General features: G+C 42.6%; 1 protein-coding gene across 5 annotated transcripts in view; it reads right to left on the bottom strand.

The window, feature by feature from the left end:
* The window catches only part of RPP30 (ribonuclease P/MRP subunit p30), a 53085-nt gene that overhangs the window by 17062 nt on the left and 20532 nt on the right, over positions 1 to 15491 (bottom strand). For 2 of the 5 annotated variants that reach the window (XM_075612850.1, XM_075612854.1), the window contains exons 2-7: positions 12104 to 12186; positions 11538 to 11593; positions 8034 to 8090; positions 5096 to 5170; positions 2512 to 2583; positions 286 to 375 (exon numbers count right to left, since the gene is read on the bottom strand). In XM_075612850.1, coding sequence (XP_075468965.1) covers positions 286 to 375; positions 2512 to 2583; positions 5096 to 5170; positions 8034 to 8090; positions 11538 to 11593; positions 12104 to 12185 — 432 coding nt within the window. In that variant the 5' untranslated portion in view covers position 12186. Of the gene's footprint in view, positions 1 to 285; positions 376 to 2511; positions 2584 to 5095; positions 5171 to 8033; positions 8091 to 11537; positions 11594 to 12103; positions 12191 to 12818; positions 12837 to 13540; positions 13557 to 15491 lie in introns of those variants that run through there. The other 3 variants (XM_075612853.1, XM_075612851.1, XM_075612852.1) reach the window with 3 other exon arrangements.

Below are 15491 nucleotides of genomic sequence, written 5' to 3'. Positions count from 1 at the left end.
TATCCCTGTATACCTTTCCTTTCTAAAAAGATGTCCAACCTTTTTTTTGAACAAATCTATTATATCTGCCATCACAAGATAGAACGGAAAAGCAATTCCATAGTTCATGGCCTGGGATTTTACAAATAGCATTTAGGAAATTTACACAGGTGAATATTGCTCAAAAATAGGAAACTGCCCCATATGGTGATTAATACAGAAAAGTACACGTAGATCTCGATTTTGCCATCAAATTGTTAAGGGCATGCACCATTAAATAATTACAAAAATAACATTGAATCTTACTGCATTAATAGGAGGCTTTCGGAAAAAGAACGGCTGTTTTTCGGTTACGTTGATGCATATCAAGTCCACGTCAATATTGGTGCAGGCAGCCTGTGTCACAAAAACAGCAGCATGACAAAAGGAAGTACAGGCAGTCCTCGGTAATCCTACACAATGCGTTACTCAAAATGGCGTTGGATAGCGAAACACGTTTTCCCATAGGAACACTGTTTAAATGAAAGGTTCCGTTCCTGAAGGCATTTTTAATGCTAAAATACACAAAATATTTTACGCAGGCAATAAGATATGCAGCGCACACAAATTATATAGTGCATATACTGTATTATATATATAACATAACATAATAGAATATAAAAATATATAAATATATAATATATTATATAGCATAATATATATATTATATACACAAACAACTTTGCAAAGCGTCGTAAGAGTGTTGGATAAGCCGTTTTGGCGTTGTAAAAATGAACACAGGTATGCATTGCATAGCGTTGGATAAGCCATTCGTTGTAAAGCGAAGCGTTGTAAAACGACGACTGCCTGTATATTGTAGTGCTGGAGAAAAGGTTATATTAATGTGCCGGAGAAATATTAACATCTATTTCATAGCACTTGTTTAAACAAAGCATGTTGGCTTCCAACAGATACCATACTAAGATAGCGAAACATTATTCACCTAAATAATATATAACACCGCACACTCAGAAACAGGAATCATAGCAGCAACACTACATACCCCCTTTATCTTCTTTCTTATTTGTATATGTAAAGCTTATGGCTATCTATCATTCTATATTCTTGCCTAAGTTTGGTTCTCCTGTTATAAATCCTGATTGTGTGACTAACAATGGCTGCTTGAGTCAGTGTAACACAGCAGCTACAATGTATCCGTATATTATGAAGGTAACATTATCTATTGTTACAGTTTGCAGCTCAAACTGCTGGGAATATTGGCAACAAATGATCCCAAACAGAAAAGTGTTGCAAAGATCTTGCACTGCTTGGGAAGAGGGCTAAAACCTGCAATAAAAATCAAAGGATGCTTTAAAACTAATTAAAAATAGCATTAAGAGTTGGGGGAAAAAAAATACTATCACTTATCTAATATTACAGAACTGATTTATTTAAGAAAATCCATATAAGATTTCACATGTTTTGCTGCTTTAAATATTTAAACAGATAATGTAGAGATTAAGTTTATGAACTTATTGTACCTTTGTAGAGATCCAAACCAGGACACCAGGGCTGTGGAGATATCCTGCCTCTGTTTACCGTTACTTTCTTTATATTTCAATTGAGATTGTTTTAGGTTTGGTTTTACTATGATATTTTATGTGAAGCGTTTTACTGAAATATTGGGTTGGGGGAACAGTAGACTTATCGCAATATAAAATCATTTAAAATTAATATGTTCTGTTTTTACTAACTGGACAATTAATAATGAAATAAATAAATAAATAAATAAAAGGAGTTCACCAACACTCATTGAGGCTGATTAAATTATTGTTTTACTAATCCACTTGAAAATAAACGTTTATCCAGTGGATGATTATAAAGATTGTTTGTTCCAATAATTGTGGTAACACAGGTCTCTTTGCAGTTCCAAATATCATGTAAAATTGAGGAGGGTTACAATACCCAGCTTCAGGTAGCATAGGTCTCTACAGGTGATCAATGGAGAACAGACGTGAGCATTGTGTTCTATTCTGACGCAGAAACTCGATTCATATACTGTAGTCATTTCCTAGCTACTAATTCACCCTGTGCATAGCTGGTTAGCATGAAACAATACAATAAACTATCCTTGGAAAAGTCTGGGCACACAGTTTATACTCTTATCTTGGCCTTGGGCAGACTTCAGCTTATACCCAAAATGCACTATAAACAATTCACATGTTCTATGTTTCTAACAGTGTTACAAACTAACATTACAGAATAGAATGTGGAGAAATAAAATGGATACAAACAGACAACATGGATTCCAAATCCCTTCAATTCCACTGACACCACTTACCTACACAACTCAGTAATCATCATCAGCGCCATCGTAATTAATATACTAAATAATGTAGAGATAGAAACTAGTGAACAAAATGAGCGTCTAGGATGGAAAACACATCAAGAATACACTTTTACACACAGGGATATAATTTCCAGGGTTCTGGGCAACAGGGAGAAACGATTCACCCTGTAATTATTATCAGAGAGTGATTATTTCCCACTTACATGAAACAACTTCTCTGTCTTGGGGTACACAGCCACTATGTCATACAGTCGGGTAGATGGGGAGGTTGATCTCTATTTCAAAATATAGAAAGAATTGCAGTTATATTGATGATCATACTTTGGGAGGACATAAATGTAAAAATCACAATGCATGTATAAGTTTAACGTAGCAGATATTATATACATATATAGCAATATTACCTGCAGGTAATGAAGAGACATTGATTGATGATGGTGATGATACACATAGCCAACATTTCGGTCCCGTAGAGGGACCCTCCTCAGGGAAGTGTACACAGACAGTGGTGGTGGCAGACATAAATAGCCACAATGCCATGTGCACCCAATCACTTGACGCAATAACAAAATTAAAAAGCCTGCGAGTCAAGAACTGCAAGGGATCCTCGATGATGTCACGCGGCCATTTTATGTGACGTATCGGCCATCTTGCTGTGAGTATTGCACATGCGTAGTGAGAGAATGTCTCCATGATACAGTTAAGTAACGCGTCCTTCGTTGCTATGCAACCACCCGATTGGTGCCGAGGACTTGATGCGCATGCGTATTGAGCAGGAAGAAGCTGAAACGCCAATGGCACAACGATCGGGAAAACAACTTCATGTATTTACTTCTCTTCTCTTTGCACTTGCCCCCTCACTTTAGCTTCACGATTCATTTTCCGCACTTACCATATGTTTCCCCGATCGTTGTGCCATTGGCGTTTCGGCTTCTTCCTGCTAAATACGCATGAGCATCACGTCCTTGCCCCGTACCTGTCTTGAGAAAGCGTGTTTATGCGAAACGCGCGCGTTGGCATCTTGGGTGTGCGCGCAGGGTCCCCACGCTCCCAGCAAGGAACCGGATGTCAACACTGTTGCCGGCCCCTGCACGCGTGCTAATCAGTCACTCCTCTAAACTAGATCCGATGGTCTAAGGGAGCGTGTAATAGTCTAGCTAATATATTGCTGCCTCCGCTGACATCAGCGGGCATTTCAGTTATATATTTATATAATTATTTGTCCTCCAAGTTGGCTATTAGCCATATACAGTAACATACGGTATGCAGCACCTCATGAGACTATAAGAGCATTGACCACTTGTATTATACATAGTTTGGTCTAAGTGTGCTCCAGCTCTCTTAGCTTTTTAACTCTAGGGTACAATAGGTTTGTTTTACAACCAGCCCTTCGGCTTTACGGATAGCTTCCAGACTTTGTAGGGGTGCGAGTAGCCTCACACAGAGCCTGCTCGCTTGCCTGCTCAGATTACTTTGGTTTTTTCACTCCTATCATTTTAGCCATTATCATCTGGGCACAATAGGTTGTTTACCACCAGCCCCTCTGCTTTTCTGATTGTTACCCAAGTTTGCGGGGTCGCAATTAGACTCACACGGAGTCCGCACGCTAGCCTGCTCACATTAACATTGGTGCCAAGAATCCTTACATTATCCAGCAGTGTGCGCTTGCATTGCGCATCGTTACCCCTACCTGTTAATATCACTACACTTACACGTGAGCTACTGGTTTTTCCTTTTACAGGCATTTCCCGCATTAACGTACGCAATGGGACCGGAGCATTTATGTAAAGCGAAAATGTACTTAAAGTGAAGCACTACCTTTTCCCCACTTATCGATGCATGTACTGTACTGCAATCGTCATATACGTGCATAACTGATGTAAATAACGCATGTGTAACAGGCTCTATAGTCTCCCCGCTTGCGCACAGCTTCGGTACAGGTAGGGAGCCGGTATTGCTGTTCAGGACGTGCTGACAGGCGCATGCGTGAACTGTCGTTTGCCTATTGGGCGATATGTCCTTACTCACGCGTGTACTTAAAGTGAGTGTCCTTAAACCGGGGTATGCCTGTATTCAGGTATATGCCACGTTACCAAGAAGTGGGAGAAAGATGTGATCGTCTGGCTGCGTTCTTTAGAGAACTGAGAACTTTATTGATTTCAGCTCCAGGGACCCCCTGCTCCCCAAGATACTTACATCGAAAGATGATGCTGATACCCCAGTCCTGTTTCAAGGTCTCGTGTCACGCGGGCGAGTAGGACGTCGCAAGGTATGACATCGCAGGACCCTTTAAAAAGGCATTGTGTGTGCCCAGCTGGAGCAGCCCCTTCTAAGGTTAGGATCCCAGGAAGCAGGCGATCCCTGGAGATTCAATGAACGTGGTTCAGCCCAATACCCCTCCCCCAACAGGTACATCCACTTTGAAACGTCACCCGCTCTACAATGAACATAACGGGCTGATGCAAAGACACATGTACTTCCTGCAAAGACACATGTACTTCCTGCAAAGACACATGTACTTCCTGCAAAGACACATGTACTTCCTGCAAAGACACATGTACTTCCTGCAAAGACACATGTACTTCCTGCAAATCCAAACATATATTCAGAAAAAATAACAGAACGTGAGAAATTCAGAAGAAGATGAAATGAAAGTCATGCGAAAACCGGAAAAATATATTTATAGGTTTAAAGAGACTTTTAAATTTCTTTACTGTTGACAAAAGTATTTAAACACTATAATACATTGTTTTTTAAAATAAAAATACAACAATAAAAACGACGTACCAAGACATTGCAGTGAGAAGGGTCCGATGCGATAATTGTTAGTCTGGTGACAATTTTGATTGGTTTGGATTTTCCCTGCAGAAATAAAATCAAATAATATAAATGACATATTCGATTCCAAAGTAAATAATGAAAAGCAGCTTTGTGGCACTAGTCTCATCTGCATCCAATTAAATGTATTTCCGCATGCTTCAGGTACCGAGTATGCAGATGGGCAGATCAGTGAATCACTGTGCTCTTCTGTGCTGCTTTTATGTAAATAATAAGAAGCAGCACATCAACAACACAGCAATGCTCTAAGAATATGTTCATACAGTAATTATTCCAATCAAATCATGTCGCACTTTATACACTACAAAAGTCTCAGATCGCATACCCACAAATAACTCAATTCTACTGGAACTCGTTTTATTCTGAATATTAAAAAAGTTAAAATAACGGAAAATATTTTTGATAGTAGGTTTCGTAAGGCAGAATGTCGGTTCATAAAAAAACAACGTAAAGTCAAAAGGGTCCGAGCCTGAACTGTGACAAAGTTTGGAAATGCAGACGAACGGATCTCCAACCCACGACTGTGAGCATTAAATTACACTTGTACATCTTCCAGCAGGGCAGTATGCATTGTATAACCCTACACATGCAATATAAAATGCGTGCGTGCGAAATAAAACCCATTAGATATGCCATGTTATTAATACAGATCAGACATGGAAGGGGAATATGCAGAAAGCTCTGAAAAAACGCCAACACATTAGTCATTACGGTTTTCAATCACAAATATGTTAATTTTCTGCAAGTCAAGAACAATAATAAAAAAACATGGTAGAACTCGCACACACCGGTTAATGGTACAGCAACAGATGCCAAGATCCTACGTCCATACCACTGGGCGCATGTAGAACAAATATCTGGCTGGATCAGCACTCGGTAATACCGATGCAGTCAGCTTTATTTAGCCGTTTTCCTCAAGGAAACTGCAACAGAAACGCAGCCTGACCGTGGCCGGATCCCGGCTTCCCCACGGCCAGAGTGATTGCCCATCAGGATTAACAGAGCGGGTCCCTGCTTCTGAATGAGACTCCCGCTGTGTTATTCCCACCGTGCCGCCGGGCTGGAAGAGCTGCTCAGTGAGAGCAGGAGGAATCGGTCCCTCTCTCTGCACAGCTCTAACAGGCAACCGCGCCGTTTTATTTTAATAACACAGTATTAAAGCAGGGGGCCTCTGGAGATGTACTGCGTTTATTTCACGTCCGGGGACCCCCTGCTTCCCGAGTTAAAGGCCCCGGTATGGGGTGCCGGTGTCTCCTGCAAGTGTAAATGCCCCATTCATGTGGGCCGTGACGCGGGACAATTAAACTTGCAGGAGACACCGGCGCCCCATACCGGGGCCTGTAACTCGGGAAGCATGGGGTCCCCGGACGTGAAATAAACGCAGTACATCTCCAGAGGCCCCCTGCTTTAATACTGTGTTATTAAAATAAAACGGCGCGGTTGCCTGTTAGAGCTGTGCAGAGAGAGGGACCGATTCCTCCTGCTCTCACTGAGCAGCTCTTCCTGCCCGGCGGCACGGTGGGAATAACGCAGCGGGAGTCGCATTCAGAAGCAGGGACCCGCTCTGTTAATCCTGACGGGACATCCCTCCCTGCGCTGCACTTGGCGGTGATCAGGCCGCACTTGGGCCACAGTTCACCCGCTTCAAGTACACGGCGGGGTGGGAATAAAGCTGACTGCATCTGTAGGAAAAAGGAGAAAATATATATATACTCACGTGTTCCTTTTGGTATCAACGGGGTTTTCTTCTTTAATGTACAGAAAAATTACAACAAAATAAAAAAAAAATCAAGAGGGGTTAGTCTGCAGACACACTGGCGGCCAGGGGCCTTAATACATTGCTCTTTGTGCTGTGTATTTGCAGACGAGTCCTTCTTGATTTGTATATTTTCTTTGTATTTTTCTGTACATTACATACAGAAGAATTATTCCTATTACGGGGTGCTGATCCAACAAAGTGTTCTGCAAGTTAATCACTCCATGGGGACGTTTAGTTAAAGTGTGAGAATCAACTTATCTCCCATAGGGAGATATTGCTCAAAATCTCCCCTCAGTCATTAAGCCACTGCTCACATGTTGGAACAATGCTAGTAATAGTGGGGTTTTGGTAGCCATATAATTTCACCTGTTGCACGCTATGCAAATTTGGCATGTAATGAGCAAATCTTGTCAATCTAAGTATTCACATGCTATACAGTAAAGTGCAATAGGAATTGAAAGCTCAAGTAAATACTACTGCTAATCTTTAGTGCATATCCCCATCTGGAGAGTGATGCAGGTGTATGAGGACACCTATTAATATGCCTGGGACGCCTCCAAATCAGCCCATGCGTATCTGAACTGTTTTCGGTATTGTACCAATAACTGCGCAGAACAGGCAGCCTGCGCTGTCCCCCCGAAGGCAGAGCTTTCAGTGACTGCTCTGCTCACTGAGATCGGGACCCCACAAAGCATTGAGTAACGCCACGCCAAAGCGGTGACGCAGCTCTGCTTCCGTGGGGACAGCAAGCCTGCCGACTCCCCTGCGGTGGACCACCCAATATCGTATGGGTGTGTACTGAAAAATGTTTGCAATCTAATGCACCGGTTGCTATAAGCTGTGCTTGTCTGTTCAGCAGGATTTTCTTTCAAAGTAGACAAACATTTTGGCCCAACCTTTTTTTTGCACAATGGGATTCTAAAGCTACCAACGAATTAGGAGCCGTCATCAAATTGAGAATTTCCAGACCACTCTCAGTTCTGGGTCAATCAGTCCGAAATCTGGAAATGTAGGTTGTAATGAAAAACGGTGTCTGTAGAAGATCTCAGACACAATGAAACATTTATGTAGTTTTAACACATTGACATCAATTGAAAAAAGTACAATTTTAGTTTTAACCAAGTGTACCTGTACAATGGGAAGAGATGGAAATAATTCTGCTGGCAATATCGGCTTTCCAATTTCCTACAATAGAAGAAAAGTAAAGACATCATTTGGCAGCAAATCAAACTAAGAAACCGGTTACTTTTACCCTTTTATCTAAATAAATAAATAAATAAATAAAAAAAGGGACTACAACTTCATAAAGGACACAAAAACACTGTTTTTTATACGAGATATGTATGTATGAGATATCATTGGATGATATGTCACTGGGGTTTTTTGTTTGCCTTCCTCTGGATCAATAAGTATAGATATAGGATAAAGTATCTGTATCTGCTGCCTAAATTTAGCATAGGTTGAACTTGATGGACGTACGTCTTTTTTCAACCTCATCTTTTAGGCAACTATGTTACTATATGTAACTGTTAAGCTACCATTATTATGTCTGCATTAAAGCAGGGGAGCTCAATTCCAGCCCTCAAGCCCCCCCAACAGGTCAGGTTGAGGATATCACCGCTTCAGCCAGGTGGCCCAGCTCACGTGACCGGCTTGTCGCGCCAAGAAATACGTTTCAACTGATTTCTTGTGCAACGCGTGCCTGCTTCCGCGCACACGTGCCCGCACGCCGCATGGATGCGAACACTGCCTTAAGCCAGTCTGTTTGCTCGGTGTGCGGATGCGTCCACACGGTCTGTGGTACCATGTCCCCAGCCTTAGACGGAGCCTTTGATTGAGCCACCAGTGCTGAAGCTGGGATATCTGGAAAACCTGACCTGTTGGTAGGGTGGGGCTTGAGGACTGGACTTGAGCACCCCTGAGTTACAGTATGTGTAAGAAACATTTTCTTACATTGGGTGCAGAATTTTAGCCTTATACAACTTTGAATCCGGCAAATAAAAAAGCAAAACGAATGATGCAGAGGTGCAGAGTTTGATTCATCGCATAATTTGCGTCACGTATCTCTTTCCCAATTCCTACTCCTGACACCAAATCCACAAGCTGGTGCAGACGATGCAAACCCCGAGCACTTTGATACACTGATGCAGGATGAAAATGCCTGTTTTGTACCAAAATTACCTTGATATCTACAGACCCATTGAATTTAAAGAAGTGTTCTAGCTATGACTTAATCATCCTGTCGCCTTGTTTGTTCCTAATGTTACCAACACTACAAAGGCTTAACAAACAGTAGAAGGCTGTCCACAGATTTCTAGAGAAGCTGCGTATTTTCTTAGAACATATATATTCTCAAAATAATGTAGATGCTTATATTAACCATCTATCTATTGCAGAAACAAAGCAGTCATGATAGCAGTGTGTTCAGAAATGGGGCAGAATATATGCAATCATGGAGGTGCCCGTTCTACAAACTATATTGTGACTCCACCACATGCTGATCTGCAAATTATTACTAGGAGGTTTACTTTGAGGGTTCAATACCAATGATATCTGTTCAAACCATGGACAATATAAGGACGAAGATCACAGTCCTTCATTAATCTTCACAGCCACGCTGCATCGTAACTGTACCATTTAATGGTGCATACCCGACTTTGACCTAGATTCACTAGAGGTCAATAAATCAAACAAATTGGGTGTTCTCGTTGTTTAACGTACATTTCTCTTCTTGACCTAGTTATTAAAGTCGTGTCGCCAGTGGTAAAGCAGTGATAATGGGATTTTTACCGCAGAGCTGTATCGGCGATAGAGTTATGCAGCGTATGCATAGGAGCAGGGGAAGTAATTAACACTTAACTTATTCCCACACAATTCACTAAACTCCAATACCCGGCAATATTGTGCTACCGTCAAACTATCGCCGTTTTGTGTCACCTACCCCAGGCTGATGTCAGGCACGTCTTGCATATACAACAAAAAACAGACAAAGATGCCCAAAGCTACTTCCAATATGACAAATACACACAGTGCAATACCTATAAATCTCTTGAAAAAAGGGTCATTTAGTTTAACCCTTTGGCCAAAGCGTTTTAAGCCTGCTGCCACTATCAAGGCATGACCATAGCAGGTCCCAACCCTAACCTGGGTTAAAATTCTTATTTATTTACCAGTATAATTACAGGAAGAATGATCACATTGGATCTGTCGTACCCTGGCAAAATGAAACTGACCTGCCAACGTCTTGCATATGTATATAACGGTCACTATATACATTGGCAAGATAACAAACCAACCTATAACAGGTAATAAAATACATGACATGTTACACAATGTTTTCATATATTAAAACCTTAGTAGCCAAGTGGCTGGCTAGCGCTGGGCAAGCCAAGGCCAACTGGCCAATAAGTGCTACAAAGGGGTTCATATTTTCCTACCAGTAGGCTAACAAACCCCCCTTATATACCAAAGAGGCACTTCCCTAACACACCTAACACCCCTCATCCATAGGAAATACTTAAAGCCCAATTATCCCAAGCTCTCTAAAAGTGCTGGAAGGGTATTGTAAAAATAAAAAGTAAAACTAAACAAATACAGTAAGTGGTCATTAACACCTTGAGTGCCAGTGAGGCCATCTAGTCCCTTTCAAGGAGACCCTCCGTAGCCTCAATGGCAACAAATGGGTACATGATTAAACCCCGTAGACCATCCATATGTCGCTCCACCAGTCTTCAGAACCACTAGAACACCAATGTGAGTATATCCTATGGTAAGGGTGGCCAATTCCAGTCCTCAAGGGGCATCAACAGGTCAGGATTTACAGATATCCCTGCTTCAGCACAGGTGGCTCAATCAGAATGATTGAACCACCTGTGCTGAATCAGGGATATCCTGAATACCAGTCCTATGGGATAATGCGTATCCTTTCAAAGAAAAAAAAAAACAAAAAAGCTTAATAATGAAATGTAAAGATTAATCCGGTGCCTCCCCTTCCCATCCCAAAAAATACTCGATGCCTTAGATGCCCAATCCAGAACCCAATGATTTATGTTAATCCGCATCCATATCCCTTTAAATCCCATCCTCAACGTTGATTGACGACATTGATACTCTCTTGCTTGTAGAATAATCCTCAGTAAAAAGGTTACGTTCAACCTTCATGTCGGGCACCCTTACTCCCACACCCTCTCCCCGACACCGAGTGAAGGGCTATGTTGCACAACGTGTTAGAAGGTCAAGTCAACCAACTAGATTGGGTGATATTATATATACAAAGTCCCACCGACGTTTGACATCGGTAAGAGCGGCGGTTGACACGAGATTTTTGGTGCCTGAAGGCATGCCTTTTCTACGAAAGTCCGGCAGGTATTAATGTGGTTAAAAGGAATTGTCTGCCATAGGAGAATGTAATGATAGCAATGTATTGTATTTATTTGCATGTGGATTTGTGCCGTGCAACACACGGTTATCGGGCACATACCATCCTTGGTGGGCACAGAATGGAGTTGGGGAAAATATTGCACTTTAACGCAGAATATCAAAGCCAAGGTTTACAAACGTTAGTGAATCTAGGGCGAGATTTTGGGAGAGCTACAGTTACAAAGTAAAAGGATGTTTGCCTTAAAAACATACCATCTTCTTTTTTTCAAAATCAGCAACATGATTGATGGCAACTGTTGAATATCCAACTAAAAAGTAGATACAGATAAGATGAAGTACAATAAAATATGCAACACTACAGTATGAGTAGAACAGGAGTCAAATTACTGTAATAAACCATGGTTTAAAGCAGCACTGAAAGCGTTATATTGGGAGCAGAAAGACACATGAGAAACTGTACTCAAACTGCATACTCCTGCTGCTGATAACCACCTATCGCCATATCAGCCAGCAAAGTTATATTAGATTAGCAGAGCATGAGCATCTTTACCATCTTTTGTCCAATTAAAAGTCTTCGTGGTTAAAGTGGAGCCATAAATCAGGTCACACAGCTTGTGGGCACTGTCATTTAATCCACAATAGGAGTGAAAAATATTTATTCGACAAATTGGTTGCAAATATCTCTAGAAATATATTATTATCCCAATGTTGACATGTATTTAGAAAGAAAAAACAGATGAGAGCCTATTGTAAATGTAATCCCGTTTCCTTTTCAAATATGTGCAACGGTACACCTGTAAATAAAAAGTGGTACTCACGATGCGCTGCTGTGTCAATCACGCTCTGTAGTCTTTTCACCTCAGTGCAGTTCATAATATTCATATCTACAAAAACGGCCATTCTGCAATGACAAGGCACAGAGCAGCGGTCACCTGCAGTATTCTGCACACTAAGGGTTCAAGCGTTCAAAGCTCCCGCAGACCTCGGGCCAATAGGAAGCTGTGACATCATCCGGTGCGGCTTCCTATTGGGCCGCGTGACCAGGACCTTTATATCGTGCCGAGATACCTGCACCCCCCACGGAGGAGAGTATCTCTGGCAGCAGCAGCGACCCCCCCCCCCCCGAGCTGAAATATAGTAACACTGCAGGGAAAGGCTGCACATATTACCTGCCTGCGGTGTGTGTGTCTCCCTGTATATTATGATGATAGTAACACTGCAGGGAAAGGCTGCACATATTACCTGCCTGCGGTGTGTGTGTCTCCCTGTATATTATGATGATAGTAACACTGCAGGGAAAGGCTGCACATATTACCTGCCTGCGGTGTGTGTGTCTCCCTGTATATTATGATGATAGTAACACTGCAGGGAAAGGCTGCACATATTACCTGCCTGCGGTGTGTGTGTGTCTCCCTGTATATTATGATAGTAACACTGCAGGGAAAGGCTGCACATATTACCTGCCTGCGGTGTGTGAGTCTCCCTGTATATTATGATGATAGTAACACTGCAGGGAAAGGCTGCACATATTACCTGCCTGCGGTGTGTGTCTCCCTGTATATTATAATGATAGTAACATTTCAGGGAAAGGCTGCACATATTACCTGCCTGCGGTGTGTGTGTCTCCCTGTATATTATGATGATAGTAACACTGCAGGGAAAGGCTGCACATATTACCTGCCTGCGGTGTGTGTGTCTCCCTGTATATTATGATGATAGTAACACTGCAGGGAAAGGCTGCACATATTACCTGCCTGCGGTGTGAGTCTCCCTGTATATTATGATGATAGTAACACTGCAGGGAAAGGCTGCACATATTACCTGCCTGCGGTGTGTGTCTCCCTGTATATTATAATGATAGTAACACTGCAGGGAAAGGCTGCACATATTACCTGCCTGCGGTGTGTGTGTCTCCCTGTATATTATGATGATAGTAACACTGCAGGGAAAGGCTGCACATATTACCTGCCTGCGGTGTGTGTGTCTCCCTGTATATTATGATGATAGTAACACTGCAGGGAAAGGCTGCACATATTACCTGCCTGCGGTGTGTGTCTCCCTGTATATTATGATGATAGTAACACTGCAGGGAAAGGCTGCACATATTACCTGCCTGCGGTGTGTGAGTCTCCCTGTATATTATGATGATAGTAACACTGCAGGGAAAGGCTGCAAATATTACCTGCCTGCGGTGTGTGTGTCTCCCTGTATATTATGATGATAGTAACACTGCAGGGAAAGGCTGCACATATTACCTGCCTGCGGTGTGTGTGAGTCTCCCTGTATATTATGATGATAGTAACACTGCAGGGAAAGGCTGCACATATTACCTGCCTGCGGTGTGTGTGAGTCTCCCTGTATATTATGATGATAGTAACACTGCAGGGAAAGGCTGCACATATTACCTGCCTGCGGTGTGTGTGTCTCCCTGTATATTATGATGATAGTAACACTGCAGGGAAAGGCTGCACATATTACCTGCCTGCGGTGTGTGAGTCTCTCACTGCAGGGAAAGGCTGCACATATTACCTGCCTGCGGTGTGTGTGTCTCCCTGTATATTATGATGATAGTAACACTGCAGGGATAGGCTGCACATATTACCTGCCTGCGGTGTGTGTCTCCCTGTATATTATAATGATAGTAACACTGCAGGGAAAGGCTGCACATATTACCTGCCTGCGGTGTGTGTGTCTCCCTGTATATTATGATGATAGTAACACTGCAGGGAAAGGCTGCACATATTACCTGCCTGCGGTGTGTGAGTCTCTCTGTATATTATGATGATAGTAACACTGCAGGGAAAGGCTGCACATATTACCTGCCTGCGGTGTGTGAGTCTCTCACTGCAGGGAAAGGCTGCACATATTACCTGCCTGCGGTGTGTGTGTCTCCCTGTATATTATGATGATAGTAACACTGCAGGGATAGGCTGCACATATTACCTGCCTGCGGTGTGTGTCTCCCTGTATATTATAATGATAGTAACACTGCAGGGAAAGGCTGCACATATTACCTGCCTGCGGTGTGTGTGTCTCCCTGTATATTATGATGATAGTAACACTGCAGGGAAAGGCTGCACATATTACCTGCCTGCGGTGTGTGTGTCTCCCTGTATATTATGATGATAGTAACACTGCAGGGAAAGGCTGCACATATTACCTGCCTGCGGTGTGTGAGTCTCTCTGTATATTATGATGATAGTAACACTGCAGGGAAAGGCTGCACATATTACCTGCCTGCGGTGTGTGAATCTCCCTGTATATTATGATGATAGTAACACTGCAGGGAAAGGCTGCACATATTACCTGCCTGCGGTGTGTGTCTCCCTGTATATTATGATGATAGTAACACTGCAGGGAAAGGCTGCACATATTACCTGCCTGCGGTGTGTGTGTCTCCCTGTATATTATGATGATAGTAACACTGCAGGGAAAGGCTGCACATATTACCTGCCTGCGGTGTGTGTGTCTCCCTGTATATTATGATGATAGTAACACTGCAGGGAAAGGCTGCACATATTACCTGCCTGCGGTGTGTGTGTCTCCCTGTATATTATGATGATAGTAACACTGCAGGGAAAGGCTGCACATATTACCTGCCTGCGGTGTGTGTGTCTCCCTGTATATTATGATGATAGTAACACTGCAGGGAAAGGCTGCACATATTACCTGCCTGCGGTGTGTGTGTCTCCCTGTATATTATGATGATAGTAACACTGCAGGGAAAGGCTGCACATATTACCTGCCTGCGGTGTGTGTGTCTCCCTGTATATTATGATGATAGTAACACTGCAGGGAAAGGCTGCACATATTACCTGCCTGCGGTGTGTGTGTCTCCCTGTATATTATGATGATAGTAACACTGCAGGGAAAGGCTGCACATATTACCTGCCTGCGGTGTGTGTGTCTCCCTGTATATTATGATGATAGTAACACTGCAGGGAAAGGCTGCACATATTACCTGCCTGCGGTGTGTGAGTCTCCCTGTATAGTATAATGATAGTAACACTGCAGGGAAAGGCTGCACATATTACCTGCCTGCGGTGTGTGTGTCTCCCTGTATAGTATAATGATAGTAACACTGCAGGGAAAGGCTGCACATATTACCTGCCTGCGGTGTGTGTGTCTCCCTGTATATTATGATGATAGTAACACTGCAGGGATAGGCTGCACATATTACCTGCCTGCGGTGTGTGTCTCCCTGTA

The sequence above is a fragment of the Ascaphus truei genome, chromosome 8 (genome assembly GCF_040206685.1).
Source record: "Ascaphus truei isolate aAscTru1 chromosome 8, aAscTru1.hap1, whole genome shotgun sequence".
In the NCBI taxonomy this organism is placed as follows: Eukaryota; Metazoa; Chordata; class Amphibia; order Anura; family Ascaphidae; genus Ascaphus; species Ascaphus truei.
This window is presented reverse-complemented; position numbering and strand designations above follow the sequence as displayed.